The following is a 27,397-nucleotide window of genomic DNA, read 5'->3' on the forward strand; positions in this document are numbered from 1 at the left end:
CAAGCATAGAGCTTCTCCATTAATAAGAATTAACGAAAACAACGGATATTTTCTTTTCGATTAAGAAAATTCCTTCGTCAACTGGTCGTCAAAAACGCACATTGAACGAAAAACGGAATCGTCGCGGTGGAAAACTGAACCACAACAAAGCAACGCCTGCCGCGCCGCCGTGGAAAATTCTCACCGGATCGGTGCCCCAAAATAGCTTTTCTCACCGTGCTCAGTCCCTATCGAACCGCGGTCGCGTACGGAAGTCGAACTTCATTTCATCATCGCTCGAGAAAATTTCCATCTTATCTTTTCATCCCATCCATTGTGTGCGATGGTGGCAGCGACGGGCTGGTAGGAGGTGCTTCGCAGTCCATTCCCACCGGGGAAAACGCGACTTTTCCAGCGGAAATATGTGCATTAGATAATACTATTAGCTTTAGTGTAAAAATTATAGGTGAAAATGAGTGCTAAAGTAGGGAAAATGAGCACCAAACGGGGGCTCATGATTAGCATCGCTCTATTCCTTTTATGGATAAAATTGCCGGACCAAAGCGCGAATGCAACTGTACAGACTGAAATGTAAGTCCAAAAGGTAGATTTCATGTTAATTATGGAGAAAATTAGGAAAAATGCTGTTTTCCATGCTAAAATAATAGATCGTAATCATTTTGACAGCTGTCATTAGGGGAAAAGTGCCATCGAGATGAAAATGAAAACTTAACGAAAGGAAAAGCTATTTTCGGACGCGTGAGTCTTTCTTTACTCACTGTTCGCTAAATGTTGCTCCTTTCTCACCAAAAACACGTGTTGCGCGTGCCGGCGTGTGAGACGATGAGTTGTTTTTCCGGATTGTTTTGGACGCTCTTGAAGATTCGTTGGTAAACATGTTTTTCCTCGACACGCGGTTTATTGTAATCATAATAAAACCAGCTGGTTTGGTAGGAAAAGCGCAGGCGCTGTAAGGCGGTAGCTTGTTTGTAAACATTGATATTTGTATTCATATGGAAAATATGTATATTGTATGACGTAGAATCAGTTTTCGTGGAAAATTTTCATACTTATTTTATATAATTAATCTACATAGTAACACAAATAACCTTTAAAGGTTTTCCAAGTATATGATACTATATCTATAACTAAAGAGGGTGTACGATCAAATTGCATCACATAGAACTACTCGTCAAAAATAAGTCAATTAACAGATTGTTATGAAATTTTGTAAGCATGATATATGCATTAACTATTTCACTTTTATTTATCAATATATTCAAATGCTGGAACTTTTTTCTTAAATGAATCCATAACAATTTGTACAAGTCCTAAGCCAACATTTTTCTGCTTTAAACCTTTCACAACAAACAAATTAACTCATTTTATTGTCGCAGTCGATTATTTGACTTAACTAGCATCAAATTTGCTAAAATACCCATTTGTTGACGCCTCTAACTATTACAAAAAACGAAAAGAAAAAATCAAAAAAATGTTGCAGTGTGAACCGGCCTGAACAATGAGAGTAGTGCTCTCCTAAAATTTGGCGAAAATCAATCCAAAATTATATTTCAGCACTTGTTTTATTTTTTTGATATTGGTTTTTATTACAGAAGCGACGAAACAGATGGGGTTTTCGGAAAGCTAACCCTTTAATTGGTGGCGGCCTAGATTTTCAAGTCCTGTTTATTGGTTTCAATTTTCAATACAGAGGCCTATCCTACTTGAAGGTGACGTCACCACTATTTGGTTTGGATTCCTACGCTAGATTTTTGATACTTAATGCTTATAATATGTACAATAAAAATCTCTGACCTTTTTCCATCTGCAAATTTCACTAAATCACGTTGGATATTCCGGCTATAGCCCCAGGGTTCCTCAAATCCACCGATGTGCTTGCTACGTGACCTTGCTTCGCATGCGCATGCGGCTGTGCAGCTGCAATTGTCGTCTACCGAACGGCGCACCTTTCAACTCCGAACCAGAGTGTAAAATAATCGAAAATGTTTGGTGACGTCCACCTTTCTTCACTTGTCAGCTCACTTCCAGACACATTCATACCTAGTCGGCTCTGGACTGTCAATATTCGGTTGAATATTGGTCATTGAATATTTGGTCGGGGTTCAACCAAATCGCACCAAGCGCCAATGAAAAATTACCCATTTTCTTGCACTAATTTTCGTGTAGTAGATCCAATTTATCACAAATCGTATCGGATATCATTCTACCCTATAACTGAGGATATCCTTCAACAAATGTATAAATGAATTGATGTGAATTACTTTCGGTCTACGAGCAACATATCACAAGTCAGTCAAAAAGACGCTTGGTCCGGTTTCGCTGAACCCCGACCATTTATGCACATTCTACAAATTGATAAATTATCTGAAATCTGAACGCGTTTTAAATGAATAAAGTTATTTATCACATAGAACTGAATCCGATTTTCACCCACGAGGCACTTTCAAGGGTAAACATCAATATAAACAATGCTTACTATGCTTTTTCTGCACATAGTAAGCACATTCAGTGACAGTCAAATGAAAGAGTTGGTGGAGTAGTCCTCTGACTATGTCATTCTATGTTTTGAATAATCATGTGATGTTTGTCAAAATTCGGACTGAAGTTGCTTCATGAAGATGAATATTTTAAGCTCTGCCCCGGACCTCTGTTGTCGAGAAGGGTACGTTTTCTCACTACGACCTAGCTTAAAAAGATGTGTATGTTGGGGTTGCCTAACTAACAGGGGAAAACATAACCGTGATTCACTTTGCGCGCGATTAGACGTGCGATGTTATGATGACGTCATCAGACAGTTGTGCAACCAGTCGGAAAGCTCAAAACTATGTTGTTAGGGAGTCTTGGCCGATGTCGCGTGGTAAAGGAAAAGCTTGCGTGAGCGTCTACAGAGAAATAGGGTGGTGCAATTTGCGGGGTGGCTGCGCACAGGGTGGTTTATCGAACCGCAGAACTTTGTCAAATTTGGAACCAGTACTAGCACCCGTGGAGACCAGCGGGAATAACCTGGTCGATCGAATGTTTATAAATTTCACGTTTCAGCTGATAGGATTTTTTTTAGAAATTAGTTTTCTTACCTTATAATTTATCGCAATTTAAAATCAGTAAATGCAAAGCGGTTTTCAAAATGGCTTCCTCAACAATTGCACTCACTACAAAATGGACAAATCCTATTAAAACTGCTACACTTTTTTCGATCTAAATATTCTTTCACCTGCACTACAATTTTTGTATATTTAATTACAATTTTCAATTGCTCAACTAGCAATAATTTCCTTATAGCACTTCAACAAAGTATAACTTTTATTGGAATAATCGTTTGGAATCTTTTTAAGCACACCTATTAAGAAGTGTCAACGAATCGCACAAGAATAAACTTATGATGGAAATTTAGTTTTTAAAAACCCCCAAATTCTGCGCACCTATTTTTGAGAGAACGCAATTAGTAGCACCCCATCTTATTCTGCCTTGTATAATAACTGTCTAGAAATCGGATTCGCATTCTATCACTGCGTCGTATACATCCTATACAATTAGGTAGAAGTTCCTTCAAAATATTTGGGTGTCCAGTTCAACTCGAGGCGGTTGTCCCTTGCACATCACAAGGCGGAAGTCGTGGTGGTGCATAACCGCCATGGGTTGCAGCAAGCGAGAATAAGAGTAGGAACTTGCAAAGTTAACTCCGTGAGGTTTCTTAAGCATCTGGGCGTGATGATCGACGATAAGCTCAACTTTACGAGCCACGTCGATAATGCATGTCAGCGGGCTTCACTGGCGATAAAATCTTTTTCACGAATGATGTACAACAGATCGGCGGTCCATAGTCAAGTGCGTAGGTTGATAGCGGGCGTAGCATTGTCTATCATCCGCTATGGCGTACCGGCATGGGCCGTAGCACTAAAGGCCGAGTACAATATAAAGAAACTGATCAGACTACACCGGCTGATGTGCCTACGTGTCGCGAGCGCATATCGCACCATATCATATGATGCGGTGTGCGTTATAGCTGGGATGATGCCGATAGACACATACTTCTAGAGGAAGATGTGGAGTGCTACAACGAAAGGGACTCGGTGCAAGTGCGACGTGTCAAGAGAGCAGTCTCGCTGCTCAAATGGCAAAGAGCATGGGACACCGCAGTCAAAGGTCGTTGGACCCACAGACTGATTCCGGATGTGTCCAACTGGGTCGATTGGAAACATGGACAGGTCAACTTCCACTTAACACAGGTGTTGTCTGAACATTAAAAAAATCCTACATAGGTTTGGCTTCGCAGATTCTGCGGAGTGTCCAGAATGTGAAGGTGAGGTAGAGTCGGCAGAGCATGTGATGTTCGCATGCCCGCGATGCCACGTTGCTTAATTGTTAGCGGTATGGAACAACCCCGGACAACCTCGTCGAGAGGATGTGCCGGGAGGAAGTTATATGGAATGCGGTGAACACAGCATCTCAACAGATAATGTCGAAACTTCAGCGGTGGCGGCGTCTTGAACGAATGTAGTAAGGGCACCTGTGATGCAGTGAACACTTTGCTCACCCCGACAACCAACATGTCGCGGGTGGGCTGCGGGGACCTCCGTATGTAGATATAGAGGTCATTGCGGTTCAAGCGCGGAGGTTGTTGTCGGGGTGCTCGTCTCCAACGTGAGATTATGATACGGACCGCTAGGTTACTATCATAGCTTGCGATCGACGGGTGGTGAGGTACCTGCAGAAAACGACGATATATGTATGCGGCCGACCTAACTCACAAAAATCCTCTACTCACAACATTTCGACGCAGTTCAGCAAATTTGCGAAATGGCTAAGCAGACGGATAAAATCATTATCATCGGTGATTACAATTTGCCCTACTTAACGTGGATGTTCGACAATGATTTCAACAGCTTGCTTCCTTCCAACGCATCGAGTGAACAGGAGATCGCCCTAGTTGAGTCTATAGTTGCAACAGGATTGTACCAGCTCAACAGCCTTCCCAACTCAAACGGTCGCATTCTTGACTTGGCTTTTGTTAATGAACCGAACGATATCGAACTTGTCGAGCCTCCAAGAGCCCTCCTCAAAATGGATAACCACCATAGGCCTTTCGTTCTTCACATTAACGTTAAAGGTGGACGCATGGATTACGCAGAAGACCCAGATTACATTGACGACAACAGCTACAATTTTCGCCGGTGTAATTTTCCAGATCTAACCGTCGCACTCTCTAGTATAGATTGGACAGACATCATCCACGCTGCAAACACGGATTGTTCGGTACGTATGTTTTATCAAAATTGTATCTCGCGCTTCGAGAACACGTCCCGCGCCGACGAAAAAGACAGCTAGCTTTCAAGCAGCCGTGGTGGACATCTGAGTTGCAACACCTTCGAAACGTTGAGGAAATCCCGTAAGCGTTATTTCAAAGCGCGTACACCCGAGAATCGTTTCAATCTACGTTCACTTGAATCGCAGTACAATAGTTGCCAAGAAGCTGCATTTCGACGCTATATACTTCGAACGGAAGCATCAGCGAAGCAGAATCCGGGATCGTTCTGGTCGTACATTCGTAACCGTAAGAGTAATGACCGAATTCCAGGCGAAATGACATACAAAGGACTCAAGGCCGACTCTCCTAGCGACTTAGCAAATCTGTTCGCCGACTTTTTTGAAAATGTACACAGCACTACCTCACCAATATTTTCCACGGACAACATGCAGTCATCTCCTACATACGACTTAAATTTCCCCCCTCTAGCTGTAAGACATAGTGAAGTGCTGAACGCCTTGAGGAATCTGGATACCACAAAAGGGCCCGGTGTTGACAACATCCCTCCACTTTTCTTGAAAGAGTGTGCAGTATCACTGCACACTCCGTTGACGCTAATTTTTAATCGGTCCCTGAATGAGCGCACATTCCCCGCCGCATGGAAGATAGCTTCAATAACGCCAATTTTCAAGGCTGGTAACAATCAAGCAGTAGAAAATTACAGAGGAGTTTCAATTTTATGCAGCCTGGCTAAAATTTTCAAGGAATTAGTACAGAAATCTCTATACGCAGCGTCTCGACAGTTCATCTCTGATTCTCAACATGGTTTCGTCAAGCATCGCTCGACCACAACAAACCTAATGACGTACGTGAATTTCCTTTCGATTTTTCATTGGCATTGGCTTCCCCGATTGGATAACTGGATCATCTGGATAGCATCTGTGAAAGTCAACGGAGCAAGTTCCCGCAACTTTAGCATCATGTCAGGTGTCCCACAAGGTAGTGTGCTGGGACCATTGATTTTCATCTTGTTTGTGAACGATTTGTGCTTCCGTTTGAAATCATGTCACCTGCTATACGCCGATGATCTAAAAATGTACAAGGTAATATCCTCACATCTCGACTGTCAGGCTCTCCAGAACGATATCGAAGAACTTCAAAGATGGTGCACGGAAAACGGAATGGAGCTCAATGCAAAAAAGTGCAAAGTAATATCGTTCTCCCGTCGTCAATCCAGGATAGAGTTTGAATATTTTATCAACTCAGCTTCTCTTGATCGCGTTGAATCGATTCGGGACCTAGGTGTAATTATAGATAGCAAGCTTAGGTTTAACGAGCACATCAGTATGACAACAGCAAAGGCTTTCGCTGCCCTAGGATTTATCCGTCGTAACACTGGTTGTTTTACAGATGTTTATGCGCTCAAGTCACTTTACTGTTGTTTAGTCCGCAGTATTTTGGAATATGCTGTTTGTGTCTGGTCGCCTTACCATGCAGTCCAAACTCTCCGAATGAAAAGAGTTCAACGCTCTTTTCTCAGATACGCTTTACGACAGCTCCCATGGAATGACTCTCTGAACCTTCCTGACTACGCCAGTTGATGCAGGCTCATATACCTTGAAACATTAGCGCTTAGACGCATTAAACTGCAAAGAATGTTCATATTTGATCTTATAAATAATTATATAAATAACCCTTCACTTCTCCAAAACATAAATTTGTATGCACCTACACGCCAGCTTCGCGACAGGCCCACTCTTTCGGTTAGACGCCACAGAACCTCCTATGGGTACAATAATCCGTTTGATAGTTGTGTGAGAATGTTTAATGATGTCAGTGCTGTTTTCGATTTTAATATGTCCAAGTCAATGTTTAAGAATAGGATTAGAAATTTAGCATAAGAATCAGTCTGTGGAACTGTTTTTACATTCGAGACGAAGTAATAAATAAATAAGTACCACCCTTGAAGTCGATGTTGTGTGTATTAACGTCAAGTGCGTTAGCATAGGCGTGAGCGTTCTCAATAGTCCCCCCTTGATGTATTGCTTAATTGCGGGTCGGGGGTACGGACTGGCGAAAAGGTTTTGGTTTTAGTGGGTCGGGTAAGAGTTACATGACATACCCATACCCACACTACCAGAGTTACCTCCTCAGGTGTCTGGATGCAGATTTCCATTCACCCTTGCTCATGAAAAAAAAATAAAATATCGTTGTTATGAAACTCATATGTGAATATGGAAGATATTGATTTGGAAAATGTATTGGAGGTAACCACTTTCCTTTCGATGGGACTCGAACCCATGACCCTACAGTACGCTAGACTGGTGCTTTAACCAACTAAGCTACGAAGGACCTCCGTCGGCCTTCGCAACCTAGCGGCTACTGAACGAGCTCGAGATTCCCATATTTGACGCATAGTCAAATCACTCGCAATCCATTTCTCAAACCAATACTTCCACATGTGTATGGTACACGTCCACATTATGGAACGTACACACGGTCAAGCGGGGCAGCAGGGACTTTGTCCAAGGGCTTGACGACCCCTCCCCATGGCCACTGCGAGTTAGACCGGGACCATCGTCCCTAACCCCTAATCCCAAGGCGTCAAGCGACCCGTGCCGAGGGGATGCATGGCCAGGGGGGTGGGGGGTGAAATAATGAGCTAGGCCTTTAACGGAGCCTGTGGGGTACCTGGGCACCCTCCACAGTAATTGTCCCTTACTGCGTCATGCTGGGCTCTGGCGTGGTGGACCTCTTTTCCCGAGCAACTCGTGGGACCAAAATGGAAAACCAAGTCAATTCTTCAATTAGTTGTAGTAGTGTAGGCGACAACCCCTTCGCAAGAGGTGGGTTGTTCAGGTCTCCGCCTAGGAGGCCAGAGGCAATAGTCGGCAGCTCAGTGCGCAGCGCCAGCGTGGGTCACTCAACCTTCCTCTCGGCTAGAAAAACGCCGGTAGGAGTTATTGACGGCCCATGGCTTGTGGAGGCGATGAACCGCAAACGCGATGGGCTTTCGGCCTTCGAGGTGGCGACGGAACAGCTGGACGCCATCATCGACTTTGCGTCATCGAAGCATAATATCAGCAAGGACCTCAAGAGGAGCTTGCAGAAACTTTGAAAGTCGATGCTGGACGCCAAGCTGAAGAGGGCGGCCAAGTGTAAACCCGTGAAATCGGTGGAGTCGAGATCTACCCAGACTGAGGCCCAAGGATTCGCGGACTCGGGCAAGGTCGAATCGACCGAAGGCGTGCCAGCGAAGACGGTGGTGCCAAAGTCTACCCAGACTGAGGCTCAAGTATTTGCGGGTACGTCGGGGGTGACTGCTCCAACGGAGCAGACACAAAAACGGGGGAGACAGTCTCCAGGGGATGAGCTCCCTGGGGGCCGCTCCAAAACGCGGAGGGTTACTGCCCCGAACAAGGGTAGTGGGGCTGGGAAGCTGAACCCCGGCCAGGTACCTTCAAAACCGGGGGAGGAAGGACATGGAAAGGTCCGTCCACTCAGGAAAGACGGTGGCAAGAGGTTACGGCAGGCTAAAAGTTCTCAGCCGCAACAGACCAGGGAAATAGAGGGGGATGACGTTTCCTGGACCCTGGTCAAGAACAAGAGGAAACCGAAGACGTCAAGGGCCGAAAAGAAGGCCCAGGCGAATGAGGGTAGCAAGAAGTCTAGGGTAGGCGCCAATCGCTCCAGGGGCGATGCCCTAGTCATCACGGCGGACGAGGCTAAGTACTCGGATGTTTTGAAGGCGATGAGGAGTGACGTCAAGCTCGGTGAACTCGGCGCCGACGTACGTCGAATAAGACGTACCCGGATGGGCGAGATGATCCTCGAACTGAAGCGGGGCGTCTCGCAAAAGGGCGCCGCCGAGACGGGCGAGACGGTCAAGGTGAGGGCACTCACGACGGAGGTGAATCTAAGGGTTAAAGACCTGGACGAGATCACCGAAGTCGAAGAGCTCGTCACGGCCGTTCGGCTACGGAAAGGTCCGGCAGGGACGCAGGTAGCATTGGTTCGGCTATCTGCAGCGGACGCCTCCAAGGTAGTCAAGTTAGGGAGCGTCAAAGTGGGATGGTCAGTATGCCCTGTGCGCATATACGAGCAAACCGAAGTTTGCTTCAAGTGCCTGGAACCGGGGCACAAGCAATGGGACTGCAAAGGCCCTGACAGAAGCAATCTCTGCCGACGCTGCGGATTGGAGGGACATAAGGCACAATGCTGCACGAACCCTCCCAATTGTTTGATTTGTTCCAGCAAAGCTGTGAACAGAAAGCACCCCATGGGGGGTTTGATGTGCCCGGCGTTTAAGCGTGCTGCAAAATCAAAGTGTAGGTAACGCAGCTGGCTTGCTCGGCCTCGCCCGAGTGTTTGGTGTGCGCAGGTTTAGAGGAAACGTCGGAACACGTGTTGTTCGTGTGCTCACGTTTTTGCGCAATGCGTGACCACATGCTTGCCACATGTGGTCTGGACACTACCCCGGACAACCTAGTTCGGAGGATGTGTAAAGATGAAGTTGGCTGGAACGCCGTTTTATCGGCTATCGCCCAAATCGTCTCGGAGCTACATAGAAGATTTTCTCGTGGACTCAAGGATGGCTAGTTCAGGCGCAAATAAGAGGTGGTCCAAGGGATCGGAGTCGGCTTCATGGGTCATACCGGTGGTCATGCTCTGTGGTCGAACTCTATCCTTTTACCGAACAAGTGGAAGCGCGAAGAACAACATGGTATCGTCGCTTTCGCGGCGTCGGTTAACCGGGCGGGTTCCGAGCCCGAGGACGGAAAGGGGTCCTCGTCAAGGCTGGGGCAGGCGTAGGCACCGCGTCGGCAAGTCCCTCTGTGTGCTGGCGAATAGGCCCTATCGCAGAAAGGTCAATTTGGGGTGCACGCGGCATCATCATTTTTGATACCAATCGTGCAGAGGGAAGCAGGCGTGAAGTCTACCCTTCCCACCTTCCGAGGACATAGGGCATGGTAAGGCCACCTGGAAAGCCGGCAACGCGCTGGCACGATACCATGGTGTTCTTCTAAAAAAGCGAGTTACGATGTTCGGTGCTGCAAGGACACGCAGCTAACCTCGAGGGTGCGTTGTGCACTGGCCCCCCTTTGAAGCATTACTTTCTGGTTGTACCGAAGGGACTATGGGCTTGACGGCAATGGAAACGGTTTAGCGGGTCGGGGTCGGAGTAGTCCTGCCTCCCTCGGTGATCCCTAACCCCGCACTTCCTGGTCAACCCACGATGTCTGTTGAGCAGATTCCCCCTCCATTGTTTAGGAAGAAAAAAAAAACACGGTCAAGCAGTTTGACCAACATTGACTCCACCTTTCGTTTATTCAAACATCCATCAAGTTTTACCAACAGCGACACGAACAATCAATTTATTCGACCAACAATATCACACACGAACGTCCGAAGCTCCAACTCGAGCACCAACCATCAAAAAATATATGGGGGTTTGTACCACTGTACTACAAATGCTCAAACATGTTCGGCGAACCTTGACTCCACCCCCGACAACTCAAACCAAAATCAAACCGTTTTAATTTTTTCCAACCGAGCCGCCAACTGTCAAATGGTTGAACAAACAACTTCACATACGTTCAAACAAAGCAGCAACCGAAGCGTTTTCTTGGGGGTGGAGTCAATGTTCGTTAAACTGCTTGACTGGTGTGTACGTTGCATTAGAGGAGCGTGAGTATTTAGAATGTCTGGCGGCTATACACATTCTTCACCAGCAACTATACTGATCAAGTGAGGTTGTGTAAGCTATTTGCCAGTCGGTCGTCAAGCTCAGACCCGACCGCATTGCGTAGGCAAGAGCACGCAACTCAGGTTCAGTTCAATCAAAGTTAATTGCCTATTTCCGGGGATTAAACCACCCGACTTGGACGTTAATTTACAATGTTATGAAACTCATATGTGAATATGTACGTTATGTGGAAGATATTGATTTGGAACATGTATTGGAGGTAGCCGCTAGGTTATTTTTCCTGATGCACACTTGCGTCGTTTTACCGCCAGGTACACACTGCGTCGAAAAGACGCTACGTGGGCATCGGGCCTTATTCACCGTTACTAGGAAGTCTTATAAGACGGCAATGGTTATGATACATTAATGCCATGCCAGTAAAAAGAAGAAGGGAAAGGTGCTTAATACATCTTTCGCTATAATATTATACAAGTAATGTGACGACAGATGAATTGCACAATACACATAATAATTCATTTCAATTCTCATTATTTTTTTCAGAATGGCAAAATGGGGCGACAACTTCGGTGAAGAGCTGTGGGATCTAGCGCAAACCATGACGAAAGCTAGCGAAATCACCCAAAAGTATAAGGCGTACAATGCTCGGGTGGAGCACAAGGACGGCACCAGCCTAATCAAATCCATCGTGGACAACGTCGGCCGAATGTTGATTCGTAAGATGGACGCCATCAAGTGTATCATCAACATGGCCGAGCAGCTATCCGAGGAGTTTGAGTTCAACGAAACGATCTCGGGAAACTTCACGTACTATTCGAGTAAATATTCGAATGTAAGTGTTCGTTTTGCAGTTTTCAGATTCGATTTAACAAAAATGGGTTTCTTTCAAGATCGATGGTCGCCCGGAGCCGGAAATACCGTCCACGTTGGAGGAGAACACCTGGATGTATCGAGACATGTATCTAAATCCAGACACGCACTTCTTCAACATCTCGGTGAATACGTCGTACAGTTCAGTGCATGTGCCTCAAAACGTATACGACCGGTATCCATGGGTTATGGAAGCTCTCCAGTGGTCGGAAGCGTTGGACGACGTGTTCCTGCAGAACTATAACTCTGACCCGGCGTTGTCGTGGCAGTATTTTGGTTCCTACACAGGTATACTGAGGCACTACCCAGCATTGGAGTGGGACCGTGATCAGGTCGATACTTTTGACTGCCGGAAACGTTCGTGGTACATTGAAACGGCGACCTGCTCGAAAGATATTGTGATCCTGCTGGATAACTCCGGCTCAATGACCGGGTACCGAAACTACATAGCTCAATTAACAGTGAAAAGTATATTAGATACGTTTTCGAATAACGATTTCATCAACATCTATAAATACTCAAACGACGTAGATCCATTGATCGATTGTTTCGCGGTAAGTTTCTGAGACATTGAGCGATTGATAAGAATCCGAAATGGTTTCATTCATTTTAGGACATGTTGATTCAAGCAACGCCGGAAAACATCCGATTCATGAATGAAAAGGTGCAAACACTTGAACCGGACGGGTATGCAAATGTTGGGAAAGCCTTTGTGAAGGCTTTCGGGTTATTGCAGCATGTAAGGTCACTGTTTAGAATAAATCGTTTGTAATGTTTAATCGCTTGTTTGATGATTTCCAGTACCGGGAGATGCGAAGGTGCAATGAAACTGTAAGTGGCTGTAATCAGGCCATCATGTTGATTACAGATGGTGTTCCTAGCAACATCACTAACGTGTTCGAACAGTACAACTGGTACGAAAATGGAACAAAGATTCCGGTGCGAGTTTTCACTTACCTGCTGGGACGAGAAGTGACCAAAGTACGCGAAATACAGTGGATGGCATGTTTGAATCGTGGCCATTACTCACACATCCAGTCGTTGGATGAGGTACAGGAAGAGGTGCTGAAGTATGTAACTGTGATAGCAACGCCCTTGGTATTGCAAGGGGTGGAACATCCACCGACGTGGACGCATGCGTTTACGGATACGGCGGTATGTGGATCAATGTCCGGTAAAACCATGAGGTAATTGTATCTTTCTTTATCAGGAGAATCTTCAATCGGATGCGGACGATGACGAACCGCCTCGTCTCATGATCGCTGTCGGGGCTCCGGCTTTCGACAGAAAAGCTAATCATTACAATGAAACTCGAACTGCTCGGCTGCTTGGTGTAGCGGGAACTGATATTCCTCTCGAAGAATTGGATGATCAAACGTTGCCTTATAAGGTTTGTTTATAAATAACGTATTTTTAACACATTGAATTCTAATAAGTGTATGATTTAGCTCGGTGTAAACGGATACTCCTTCATTGTGAGTAACAATGGATACGTGGTGATGCATCCCGACCTTCGGCCTGTCTACAAGGGTCGTCTAAAGGAGAACTACAACAGTATAGATTTGACAGAGATTGAGCAAGTGCTGAACGACATCATGGAAGCGTCGGACGAAACATTGACGGGTCGTGAAGTCAATCCGCAGATGGAAGCACTTCGAGAAAACTTGGTGTTCTCGAAGTCGGGTAAAATGTTGCAGGTTCCGGTGCGGTTCCACTACGACAAAATGCGGCGTGTATCGTTGGAATATCAGGACTACTATTACGAACCGCTGGAGAATACACCGTTTTCGTTGGGTTTGGCGCTACCGCACGATTATGGCAATACGTGGATAAAGGTTGGAGATGAGATCAAACGGAATCAGCATATGGGACTGAATATATCTGACTTTTTTGTTGGAGAAAACTGGAAACTTCATCCTGACTGGTGAGTGCTTTGGCTTTTTGTGTTTTGCTTTTGACCTTCGCATTTAAATATTTTCGGAAATACGGACGATGTTTGTATAAATGTCAAGCATGAACCAACCGTCGGTCAAATTGACTTCTCCAAATGAATGGAGGTGTGCGTGACTTCGCTGTATTCCTGTCAATGTGTGCTGTCTTCCTCCAAAAGTATTCGTGATATTTTTGCCGCAACAAGATTACCACCCACTTTGACTTTATATATTCTATACTGTGACGTTAGTGTGCAAAAAACTGCGCTTGGAGAACTCAATACATATCTAAAACGCATAAAAGTAGGTAGTGTGCTGTAGGAATTCAGGTTGTAGGAAAATTACATCTTTTTGGCATTTTAGTTCAGAGTCGAAGTCCATCAAATGCACCTTGGTGAACTTGGGTTCCTTGTTTTTTGGTACCTTTAATTTTTGGATTTTGGGACCTTGCGCTTCAAAGAGTTTCAGATTTTTTGGATATTCCGTGGCCTTCGGGAAGGGCCGTTTAGCCGAAGGTCACTAAACCGAAAGATGTTTGGTCTAATATTTCAAATAGCCGAACAAACCATCAGACCTAAACCTATTTGACCGTAAGAAATTTGGACGAAATTATCATTTGGTCGAAATGTACAAACGTTTGAAAAGGTAATTTAGCTGAAAATACCATTTGGCCGAATTGGTCGTTCATCAGAAAAGGACATTTAGTCTAAAATTTCGCTTGGTAAAAAGGACATTTGCCCGAATACGTCGTTTAACAGAACAGATGATATGTCTGATTTTTTTTTAAAATTTTATTCGATATACCGAATAATAGTGAATATGAGAAGTGTAGAAAGAATGATGATATTTGAGAAGTGCGACGAATGAAAGGAGTAGTGAGAAGAAAATAGGAGAAAGAAGTGAAACGTCTCACTCGCACTTTTTCCTGTGACATTGTAGAAGCGCGAAGTGATAAGTGATAAATGAAAAGTAAGAAACAAGGAGTGAGAAGTGAGTCGTCTCTCTTCTCATTTCTTACTCCTTGCTCTTCTTTTACTAAATCTTCTACTCACTGTGAGTTATAAGAAATGCAAAGTGCAACGTGGGAAGTAAATTGTGAGATGAAAGAAGTCTTATTTAACGGTTCTCACTTGTTTTAATTATGTTTATTTCTCACTTCTCACTTTGAAAAGCAAGAAGTAACAAGCGAGAAGCGATACGTCTCACATCCTACTTCTTACGAACTTAGTTGTTGCGTATATGTTCTCATTTTTTGCTTCTGAAAAGTAACCAATGAGAAGTAAGAAGTGAGATATGAGATGTGAGAAGCGGTACATCTAAAGTCTCACTTTGTGACAAAGGTAAACAATAAGATGTGAGAAGCGAGACGTCTCACTGCACACTTCTCGTTCCTTATTTCTTGCTCCTCATTTCTCTTTATTCTTTATTCTTTATTTGGGGCAGGGAAAAGCCCGCTTGAGTAGAGCAAAATCCCTTCCTCAAGCGGGCGCAAAACCTCCTTTTCTTTTATATCAACAGAAATTACAATTTCCAACAGATACAATATTTCTCAAGAATTAAGACTCAATGAGGAGGGTTATGTGAGAATAAAGGAGTGCGAAGTGAGAAGAGAGACGGCTTACTTATCCATTCTAGCTTCGAAACTTCTTCTTACCACTTCCATAGCGAGAAATTAGGAGTGAGTTTGAGAGGTCTTAATTCTCACTTTTCATACCTAATTTCTTATTTCTCAACTATCATTAATCATTTAACCTTTTCCACTTTTGTTCCGTCAAGTGACATTATCGGCCATAAGAGCCGTTCGGCAAACGACATATAGGGCCGCATGACCAGTTCGGTCAAATAATATTTTTTAAAGAATCACCGTCTGAAAACTTACCATCCATCATGATACCAAGGACAGAACATTCATACAACACCCAATGACCACTTAGAGAACTTTTTGCTTTACGGAATCGAAACCACACTCCACATCAGATGCGTCTAGACGATTGACGACGATAACCGCACAGCCACGAAACCCACAACTTTCGGCCTTATGATGTGTTCAGCCAAACAACATTTTGGCCGTATTTGCCCGTACCAAATGACATTATCGGCCAATTGACATTTTCATTCACAAACTCACGCACATGCAAATGATTCGCTCTGACAAACATCTATTTCGATCAAATAACCAGATCAGCCGAACGACATTTTCGAACAAATGGTATTTTCTGTATAATGACATTTATGACTTGTTCGGCCATACATACATGTAGCTTGTTCGAATCAAACGTATTTTTTCGGCTAGCTAGTTTTCAGCCCAATAAAAGTTTCGACAAAAGTTCAATTCGCCCAAATGGAATTCGTTTTTTTTTTTCAAGGAATGGTCGATTGACAAAAGCTATCTAGCCAAAATCTAGAGAACTTTTGGCCAGTTGACCATTCCTCGATTTTAAAATAACAGGATTTTGGAATTCTTGGATTGCATGATTTTACTTTTAAAGGATTTTGGTAACTTAATTTATGATGTTATGATTTAATGATGTTATGATGTAATGATGCTATGATGTAATGATGTTAGGATGTAATGATGTTATGATTTTAATGATTTTTATGATTTTTGATTTTTGGTTTTATGATTTTATGATTTTATGATTTTATGATTCTATGATTTTATGATTTTATGATTTATGATTTTATGATTTTGATTTGATAGACGAGCTCGGTGGTCTAGTGGCTACCGCTTCTGCCTTATAAGCAGGAGGTCGTGGGTTCAATTCCAGGCTCGTCCCTTTCCTACTTTGTATTTCTATCTTAGTTCTTTCTGTGTTTCACGTTGTACCAAAACGATTCCTACTGTTATAACCTTCCACGCAATCCCAAAAACCTCCCGTGGCACCTATGAGAGGTCGTAGAGTTCTCTGCATCTTTCTCAAGTAGGTGTCCAACAAACCATCCTTCCCCTTCCTCAGCATTCGCAAGGACGTGGCCAGGGCAGATCTCGACTATTGGAGAGTGCATTGCTTGCATCTAAGAGTTAGTGATTAGTCCCAAATCAATATCTGTGGTAACGGATGAAAGTGATGCTGCTCTCATACAATAGTCTTGGCTTGTACCACCTACGAATTTGTGCGAACTGCTAAATGCTAATGCTATGATTTTATGATTTTATGATTTTATGATTTTATGATTATATGAATTTATGATTTTATGATTTTATGATTTTATGATTTTATGATTTTATGATTTTATGATTTTATGATTTTATGATTTTATGATTTTATGATTTTATGATTTTATGATTTTATGATTTTATGATTTTATGATTTTATGATTTTATGATTTTATGATTTTATGATTTTATGATTTTATGATTTTATGATTTTATGATTTTATGATTTTATGATTTTATGATTTTATGATTTTATGATTTTATGATTTTATGATTTTATGATTTTATGATTTATGATTTTATGATTTTATGATTTTATGATTTTATGATTTTATGATTTTATGATTTTATGATTTCATGATTTCATGATTTTATGATTTTATGATTTTATGATTTTATGATTTTATGATTTTATGATTTTATGATTTTATGATTTTATGATTTTATGATTTTATGATTTTATGATTTTATGATTTTATGATTTTATGATTTTATGATTTTATGATTTTATGATTTTATGATTTTATGATTTTATGATTTTATGATTTTATGATTTTTATGATTTTATGATTTTATGATTTTATGATTTTATGATTTTATGATTTTATGATTTTATGATTTTATGATTTTATGATTTTATGATTTTATGATTTTATGATTTTATGATTTTATGATTTTATGATTTTATGATTTTATGATTTTATGATTTTATGATTTTATGATTTTATGATTTTATGATTTTATGATTTTATGATTTTATGATTTTATGATTTTATGATTTTATGATTTTATGATTTTATGATTTTATGATTTTGAGGAGGTATCGAGATAGGGAACACATTTATGTTTTGCCGAATACCGCTTGGCCGAGTAGTTAAAATTTGTTTCCTTATTAAGTGAAGTGAGAAATTGAATGTTCGAAGTGAATTGTGAACAGCGAGAACTGAGAAGTGAGAAATAAGATGTTCGAAATAAGTACAAAGTAGTGAGAAGCGAGTACTGAAAAACGGAAGTGAGTATTGAGTAGTGAGATATCTGAAGTAACATTTAGGTAGTATAAAAGTGAGAAATGAGAAGTAAGAAGACCAGTGGCGAGAAGTGAGTGGTGAATAGTGAGAAGTGATAGTTACGAAGTGAGTATTAGAATGTGAGAATGTGAGAAGTAGAGTGAGAAATTAAAGATAATTGAGAAGTGAGATGCGAGATGTTGAGTAGTGGGAAGTGAGTGAAGAGATATAAGACAGAAAAAAGAAGGAATATAGAAGAAGGATGAAGGCAAGAGAAAGAATTTCGTTTCTTATTTCTCGTTCCTCGGTCCTCATTTCTCACTTCTTCCTACTCGCTTCTCCCAACTCACTTCTGAATCCTCGTTACTCACTTCTCACTATTTACTTTTCTCTTTGCATTACTCCCTTCTCACCTCCTCCCTCTTCCCATTACTCTCTTCTCACTCTACACTTTTCACCATTTATTTCTCACTTCGCACAACTCACTTCTCACTTCTCATTTTTCACTTTTCACTTCTCTCTTCTCACTTATAACTTCACATCTAACTTCTTACTTCTCATTTCTCACTTATCACTTTTCACTTCTAACTTTTCGCTTCTTACTACCAGTGGTGGAAATCTGTGAGCCTACCCCTCAAAACGAGAAATAAGCAATGCAAAATACCCGCGAACATTTGTTTTGCTTTTTTTCTTGCCTACCTACTAATCGCAGAGAAACCAGAAAAACGAACCACGAAAAAATGTTCGTGGAGCTTCGAGAGTCATTCGGGTTAATTTGCAAAATAGCATAATACAACATCGGAATATGTTTCTCACGTAGGTTCGAAGAACACACTTGTTTATTGTTTTTGTGTTCATTTAGAATTAACATTTTTCATTCTATTCGAAGAAACCACAAAAACTCGCGACCGTGATTTTTACTCGCAAACAAAATACTGCGTCTTTGCGTTGACCATACTCGCAAACAAAGCAAGCACTTCTCACTTTTTACTTCTCATTTTTCACTTTTCACTTCTCACTTATAAATTCTTATCTCTCTTCTGATTTCTCATTTCTTACTTATCACTTCTAACTTCTAACTTTTCACTTCTCACCACTACTTTGCACTTTGAATTTCTTTCTTCTAACTTAAAACTTCTTACTTCTCATTTCTCACTTCCCGCTACTCACATCTCACTGTGTTACTTTGCACTTCTCACTTTTCACTTTTCACATCACACTTCGAATTTCTCACTTCTCACCTTTCTCTATTTATTTCTCATTTCTCATTTTCACTTTTCACTTTTCACTCACTCACTTATAACTTTTTATATCACACTTCTGACTTCTCATTTCTCGCTTATCCCTTTTCACTTCTCACCTTTCACTTTTCACTGCTCGCACTTAAACATTCTCACTTAATTCTTACTTCTCACTACTCTTTGCTCACTTCTTACTTCGCACTTTTAATTTTTCACTTCTCATTTTTCTCTTCTCACTTCGGATTTCTCACTTCTAACTTGTTATTTCTCACTTCTCATTTCTGACTTCTCGCTTATTACTTTTCACTTCTAACTATATCGTGCATGTAACTGTTTCGGACAAAATCGAGTTAGCGAGGTGAAAATGCATTGGAAAATTACTTCGACTTAGAGAATATCGAGTTAAGGAGAATTTCATTGAGAAATGGAAAATAACGAGTTACAGAACATCGAGTTAGGGAGAGTTCACTGTATGAGTATTTTGAATTTTTGGATTTCAGGTTCTAAAAATTTAAGGATTCAGGAGTTTTTGGATTTTTTTAAAACCTGTATAAGAACTTCGCATGTTAGATTCTTAAACAAAAAATGTAAGCTCATAAACAAATATTGTAAGAGAAGCTTGCATAATTGTAAGGTCTCATAGAATACGTTAGCTGCATCTACATTCGCCCAAATAGCTGCCCTGATATCTTCACGAAACACGCGGATTCTATTAGCCAGATACTGAATCGTGCCGATCCCTGCGACGTCATTGTTTGCCTTGGAGATTACAATCTGCCGAATCTAGTCTGGCATTTCGATGATGAAATTAACGGATACTTGCCTATCAACGCGTCAACTGAGCCGGAGCTTGCCCTATCAGAGTCCTTGTTATCCTCCGGAATGCATCAGATAAATGATCTTCTGAACGCGAACGGCAAACTTCTTAACTTGGTGTTCGTAAGCGATCCATGCATCATAGATCTCTTCGAGTCGCCATCTGCTCTTTTAAAAATTGACCCTCATCACAAGCCATTAGTTTTAACCGTTGACGTCCGTTCTCGCGATGAAAGATCAGTGCCAATATCTACCGTTGACTACGACTTCAACAGGTGTGATTATCAAATCGTCAATGCAAGGATTGCTGCCCTGGACTGGAATCATGTTATGAATTATGCCTCAATCGACGACTCTGTTACCGCGTTCTATAGCACAATCGAACAGATCATCCAAGAAAACGTGCCGGTCAAAATTTGCCGACCATCGAAGAAGTACAATCAACCCTGGTGGACGCCACAGCTCCGGAATCTTCGCAATCGTCTGCGGAAATGCAGGAAGAAGTTCTTCCGAAACAGGATTGAAGCGAACGCGGCTAATCTGCGGTTAGCTGAAGAAGAATATACTCGTATGCAGCATTGTCGGTTCCGTGAGTACATGGTAAGCCTTCAAGCAAACTTGAAAAATGATCCTTCATCGTTCTGGGCCTACATTAAAAAACCCAGATTAATCCACCTAGCGGTGATGGTGCCTTTCTCGTTCGTTTGGAAAAGTCTCAAATAACACCAATATGTGGATTGGTCTTATTTTTCATATTTGTTTATATGCACACAAAAAAAACTCGCCAAACGCAATTTGTTGCAAACAAATCGGATGAGCATAAGAGCAAAAAATGGCATTTTATTTTTAGTTTTAAAATTAGTATTTTCGCCATAACTTTTGACCCAATTGTACGATCCGGCCAAGTTTCTATAGGAAACAATGGGACAAGATTCTGCGTCGAATGCAATCTGTTGCGAGCGACCTGAGAAGCACACATATTGCACATCAATCACAGTAACTTATATATGACCGGATTCAGTCACAATGTGGTTACTGCAACCAGATTTGTTGAACTTGTGTTGCTTGGAGAATAGATGAAGTCTAAGTGCTAAAAAAGTGAGCTAGACTTTTTTGAACTCTTTTTCACAATACATAGTAATTTGACCACAACATCTAAGCCCATAGTCCGATCTGGCCAATTTTCAATAAGAAAATATGAGACATTCTGCGTCGAATGCAATTTAATGCGAGCAAATCAGTTGAGGAAAAGTGCCTGAAAAATAAGTGAGTATTTTTTCCGATTTTTCCATAAAAAATGGTATAATTTTCGATCCCATAGCCCGATATGGCCAATTTTCAATAGGAAACAACGGGACAGGATTCTACGTCGAATGCAACTTGTTGTGAGCAAATCGGTTGAGGATAAGTGCCCGAAAAATGAGTGACATTTTTTACGCGTTTTTTGTATGAATTTGTATTTTGGCCATAACTTTTGATCCCATAGTCCGACCTGGCCAATTTCAAATAGGAAACAATGGGACAGGATTCTGCGTCGAATGCAACTTGTTGCGAGCAAATCGGTTGAGAATAAGTGCCCGAAAAATGAGTGACATTTCTTACCCGATTTTTTTGTTTGAATTTGTATTTTGGCCATAACTTTTGATCCCATAGTCCGACCTGGCCAATTTCAAATAGGAAACAATGGGACAGGATTCTGCGTCGAATGCAACTTGTTGCGAGCAAATCGGTTGAGAATAAGTGCCCGAAAAATGAGTGATATTTCTTACCCGATTTTTTTGTTTGAATTTGTATTTTGGCCATAACTTTTGATCCCATAGTCCGACCTGGCCAATTTCAAATAGGAAACAATGGGACAGGATTCTGGGTCGAATGCAACTTGTTGCGAGCAAATCGGTTGAGGATAAGTGCCCGAAAATGAGTGACATTTTTTACGCGATTTTTTTGTATGAATTTGTATTTTGGTTATAACTCTCGATTCCATAGTCCGATCTGGCCAATTTCAAATAGGAAACAATGGGACAGGATTCTGCGTTGAATGCAACTTGTTGCGAGCAAATCGGTTGAGGATAAGTGCCAGAAAAAATTAGTGACATTTTTTACTTGTTTTTTTGTATGAATTTGTATTTTGGCCATAATTTTTGATCCCATAGTCCGACCTGGCCAATTTCAAATAGGAAACAATGGGACAGGATTCTGCGTCGAATGCAACTTGTTGCGAGCAAATCGGTTGAGAATAAGTGCCCGAAAAATGAGTGACATTTTTTACGCGATTTTTTTGTATGAATTTGTATTTTGACCATAACTTTTGATCCCATAGTCCGACCTGGCCAATTTCAAATAGGAAACAATGGGACAGGATTCTGGGTCGAATGCAACTTGTTGCGAGCAAATCGGTTGAGGATAAGTGCCCGAAAATGAGTGACATTTTTTACGCGTTTTTTTGTATGAATTTGTATTTTGACCATAACTTTTGATCCCATAGTCCGACCTGGCCAATTTCAAATAGGAAACAATGGGACAGGATTCTGCGTCGAATACAACTTGTTGCGAGCAAATCGGTTGAGAATAAGTGCCCGAAAAATGAGTGACATTTTTTACGCGATTTTTTTGTTTGAATTTGTATTTTGGCCATAACTTTTGATCCCATAGTCCGACCTGGCCAATTTCAAATAGGAAACAATGGGACAGGATTCTGGGTCGAATGCAACTTGTTGCGAGCAAATCGGTTGAGGATAAGTGCCCGAAAATGAGTGACATTTTTCACGCGATTTTTTCGTATGAATTTGTATTTTGGTTATAACTCTCGATTCCATAGTCCGATCTGGCCAATTTCAAATAGAAAACAATGGGACAGGATTCTGCGTTGAATGCAACTTGTTGCGAGCAAATCAGTTGAGGATAAGTGCCAGAAAAAATGAGTGACATTTTTTACGCGATTTTTTTGTATGAATTTGTATTTTGGCCATAATTTTTGATCCCATAGTCCGACCTGGCCAATTTCAAATAGGAAACAATGGGACAGGATTCTGCGTCGAATGCAACTTGTTGCGAGCAAATCGGTTGAGGATAAGTGCCAGAAAAAATGAGTGACATTTTTTACGTGATTTTTTTGTATGAATTTGTATTTTGGCCATAATTTTTGATCCCATAGTCCGACCTGGCCAATTTCAAATAGGAAACAATGGGACAGGATTCTGCGTCGAATGCAACTTGTTGCGAGCAAATCGGTTGAGAATAAGTGCCCGAAAAATGAGTGACATTTTTTACGCGATTTTTTTGTATGAATTTGTATTTTGACCATAACTTTTGATCCCATAGTCCGACCTGGCCAATTTCAAATAGGAAACAATGGGACAGGATTCTGGGTCGAATGCAACTTGTTGCGAGCAAATCGGTTGAGGATAAGTGCCCGAAAATGAGTGACATTTTTTACGCGTTTTTTTGTATGAATTTGTATTTTGACCATAACTTTTGATCCCATAGTCCGACCTGGCCAATTTCAAATAGGAAACAATGGGACAGGATTCTGCGTCGAATGCAACTTGTTGCGAGCAAATCGGTTGAGAATAAGTGCCCGAAAAATGAGTGACATTTTTTACGCGATTTTTTTGTTTGAATTTGTATTTTGGCCATAACTTTTGATCCCATAGTCCGACCTGGCCAATTTCAAATAGGAAACAATGGGACAGGATTCTGGGTCGAATGCAACTTGTTGCGAGCAAATCGGTTGAGAATAAGTGCCTGAAAAAGAGTGACATTTTTTACGCGATTTTTTCGTATGAATTTGTATTTTGGTTATAACTCTCGATTCCATAGTCCGATCTGGCCAATTTCAAATAGAAAACAATGGGACAGGATTCTGCGTTGAATGCAACTTGTTGCGAACAAATCGGTTGAGGATAAGTGCCAGAAAAAATGAGTGATATTTTTTACGCGATTTTTTTGTATGAATTTGTATTTTGGCCATAATTTTTGATCCCATAGTCCGACCTGGCCAATTTCAAATAGGAAACAATGGGACAGGATTATGCGTCGAATGCAACTTGTTGCGAACAAATCGGTTGAGAATAAGTGCCCGAAAAATGAGTGACATTTTTTACGCGATTTTTTTGTATGAATTTGTATTTTGGCCATAACTCTTGATCCCATAGTCCGACCTGGCCAATTTCAAATAGGAAACAATGGGACAGGTTTCTGGGTTGAATGCAACTTGTTGCGAGCAAATCGGTTGAGGATAAGTGCCCGAAAATGAGTGACATTTTTTACGCGATTTTTTTCGTATGAATTTGTATTTTGGCCATAACTCTCGATCCCATAGTCCGATCTGGCCAATTTCAAATAGAAAACAATGGGACAGGATTCTGCGTTGAATGCAACTTGTTGCGAGCAAATCGGTTGAGGATAAGTGCCCGAAAAATGAGTGACATTTTTTACGCGTTTTTTTGTATGAATTTGTATTTTGGCCATAACTTTTGATCCCATAGTCCGACCTGGCCAATTTCAAATAGGAAACAATGGGACAGGATTCTGCGTCGAATGCAACTTGTTGCGAGCAAATCGGTTGAGAATAAGTGCCCGAAAAATGAGTGACATTTTTTACGCGATTTTTTTGTTTGAACTTGTATTTTGGCCATAACTTTTGATCCCATAGTCCGACCTGGCCAATTTCAAATAGGAAACAATGGGACAGGATTCTGCGTTGAATGCAACTTGTTGCGAGCTAATCGGTTGAGGATAAGAGCCCGAAAATGAGTGACATTTTTTACGCGATTTTTTCGTATGAATTTGTATTTTGGCCATAACTCTCGATCCCATAGTCCGATCTGGCCAATTTCAAATAGGAAACAATGGGACAGGATTCTGCGTTGAATGCAACTTGTTGCGAGCAAATCGGTTGAGGATAAGTGCCCGAAAAATGAGTGACATTTTTTACGCGATTTTTTTGTATGAATTTGTATTTTGGCCATAAATTTGATCCCATAGTCCGACCTGGCCAATTTCAAATAGGAAACAATGGAACAGTATTCTGCGTCGAATGCAACTTGTTGCGAGCAAATCGGTTGAGGATAAGTGCCCGAAAATGAGTGACATTTTTTACGCGATTTTTTCGTATGAATTTGTATTTTGGCCATAACTTTTGATCCCATAGTCCGATCTGGCCAATTTGAAATAGGAAACAATGGGACAGGATTCTGCGTTGAATGCAACTTGTTGCGAGCAAATCGGTTAAGGATAAGTGCCCAAAAAATGAGTGACATTTTTTACGCGATTTTTTTGTATGAATTTGTATTTTGGCCATAATTTTTGATCCCATAGTCCGACCTGGCCAATTTCAAATAGGAAACAATGGGACAGGATTCTGCGTCGAATGCAACTTGTTGCGAGCAAATCGGTTGAGGATAAGTGCCCGAAAAATGAGTGACATTTTTTGAGTAGTTTTGCGCACACACACACACACACACACACACACACACACACACACACACACACACACACACACACACACACACACACACACAAGCAATTGCGAACCTGCGCCGCGCCTGCCTACGGGCAAGGAGGCGGATGCAGCGAGCACGCACAGAAGAGGAGCGTGTTGAACGACGGGTGGCGTTCGTGGCTGCTAGAGCCGCTCTGAAGACTGAGATTAGATCAAGCAAAAAAGCCTGCTTCGAGGGCCTGTGTCAAAGTGCCAACGCGAATCCATGGGGTGACGCCTATAGGGTCGTAATGGCCAAGACACGTGGGGCGATGGCCCCTACAGAGCGGTCTCCAGAGATGCTGGAGAGGATCATCGCTGGGCTCTTCCCACGTCACGACCCAAGCCCCTGGCCTCCCTTCGTGGAGCTGCCAGGAGCCAGGTGGCCGACGATGGAAGAGTAACTGTGGCGGAACTTGCGGGGATTGCACAGTCCCTTAGTGTAGGTAAGGCGCCAGGACCGGATGGTATTCCGAACCTGGCCATTAAAGCGGCCATTGCCGAGGCTCCCGAGATGTTCAGATCTATCATGCAGAGATGCCTGGACGAGGGAGTCTTCCTGAAGCATGGAAAAGGCAGAGCTTGGTCCTATTGCCAAAGGCGGAAAACCACCAGGATCCGTCGGCATATAGACCAATATGCCTGCTTGATACGGCGGGGAAGGTGCTCGAGAAGATCATCCTCAACAGGTTGTTGATACGCACGGAGGGTGCGGATGGTCTATCGAGTAACCAGTTTGGCTTCCGAAAGGGTAAGTCGACCGTAGACGCTATCTTGTCGGTTACCAAATCCGCGGAGATAGCTATCCAGCGTAAGAGGAGGGGAGTTCGCTATTGTGCAGTAGTGACTCTCGACGTGAGGAATGCTTTCAATAGTGCCAGTTGGGCAGCTATTGCAGATGCGCTCCTGCGTCTTGGAATTCCCGAGTACCTGTACAAGATTCTCGGAAGTTACTTCCAGAATCGAGTACTGGTATACGACACGGAGGCGGGTCGGAAGTGCGTTGACATAACCTCAGGGGTTCCGCAAGGTTCCATACTGGGTCCGGTGTTATGGAACGTCATGTACGACGGTGTCTTGAGGTTGAAGTTCCCGGTGGGCGTGGTAATCGTCGGCTTCGCTGACGATATTACGCTGGAGGTCTACGGCGAATCGATCGAAGAGGTGGAGTTGACTGCAGCCCACTCGATCGCAATTGTGGAGGAGTGGATGAGTTCCAGGAAGTTAGAACTGGCTCACCACAAGACTGAGGTGGTTGTTGTTAACAACCGAAAGTCGGAGCAGCAAGCGGTGATAAGGGCAGGCAACTGCACGATCACCTCTGAACGCTCAATCAAACTCGACGATAAGCTCACCTTTGGTAGCCACGTCAATTACGCCTGCAAGCGTGCCTCCACAGCTATAGTGGCATTGTCCCGGATGATGTCCAATAGCTCTGCGGTTTATGCCAGCAAGCGCAAGCTTCTGGCTAGCGTTGCTCTGTCCATACTGAGGTATGGGGGGGCCAGCTTGGGGCACGGCCCTGCGTATTAACTGCTACAGAACGAAGTTAGAAAGTACGTATAGGCTCATGTGCCTAAGAGTTGCGAGCGCGTAGCGTACCGTGTCGCACGATGCACTCTGCGTCATCACCGGTATGATGCCTATTGACATCGTTATCGGTGAAGACATAGAGTGCTTTGAAATGCGCGGCACGAGAGGCATCCGCAGGACTGTCAGGTTGGCCTCAATGATCAAATGGCAGCGTGCGTGGGACAGTTCCACTACGGGTAGATGGACACATAGGTTGATACCGGAGATAGGTACGTGGGTCAAGAGGCGCCATGGGGAAATCACTTTACACCTGACCCAGGTCCTTACAGGCCATGGTTGCTTCAGACAGTACCTACACCGGTTCGGACACTCGGCCTCGCCCGAGTGTCCGGTGTGCGTTGGTTTAGAGGA

At 42.5% G+C, this 27,397-nt stretch overlaps 1 protein-coding gene across 2 annotated transcripts in view; it reads left to right on the forward strand.

Moving 5' to 3' along the window:
* Positions 1-205: 205 nt before the first annotated feature.
* Positions 206-27,397, forward strand: part of LOC134212095 (voltage-dependent calcium channel subunit alpha-2/delta-3-like) — a 37,119-nt gene continuing 9,927 nt past the window's right edge. For both annotated transcript variants that reach the window (XM_062689627.1, XM_062689628.1), the window contains exons 1-7: positions 206-570; positions 11,493-11,781; positions 11,840-12,373; positions 12,433-12,558; positions 12,621-12,974; positions 13,030-13,209; positions 13,268-13,743. In XM_062689627.1, the coding sequence (XP_062545611.1) occupies positions 452-570; positions 11,493-11,781; positions 11,840-12,373; positions 12,433-12,558; positions 12,621-12,974; positions 13,030-13,209; positions 13,268-13,743 (2,078 nt within the window). In that variant the 5' untranslated portion in view covers positions 206-451. The remainder of the gene's footprint in view (positions 571-11,492; positions 11,782-11,839; positions 12,374-12,432; positions 12,559-12,620; positions 12,975-13,029; positions 13,210-13,267; positions 13,744-27,397) is intronic.

Source organism: Armigeres subalbatus, chromosome 2 (assembly GCF_024139115.2).
Source record: "Armigeres subalbatus isolate Guangzhou_Male chromosome 2, GZ_Asu_2, whole genome shotgun sequence".
Lineage (NCBI taxonomy): Eukaryota > Metazoa > Arthropoda > Insecta > Diptera > Culicidae > Armigeres > Armigeres subalbatus.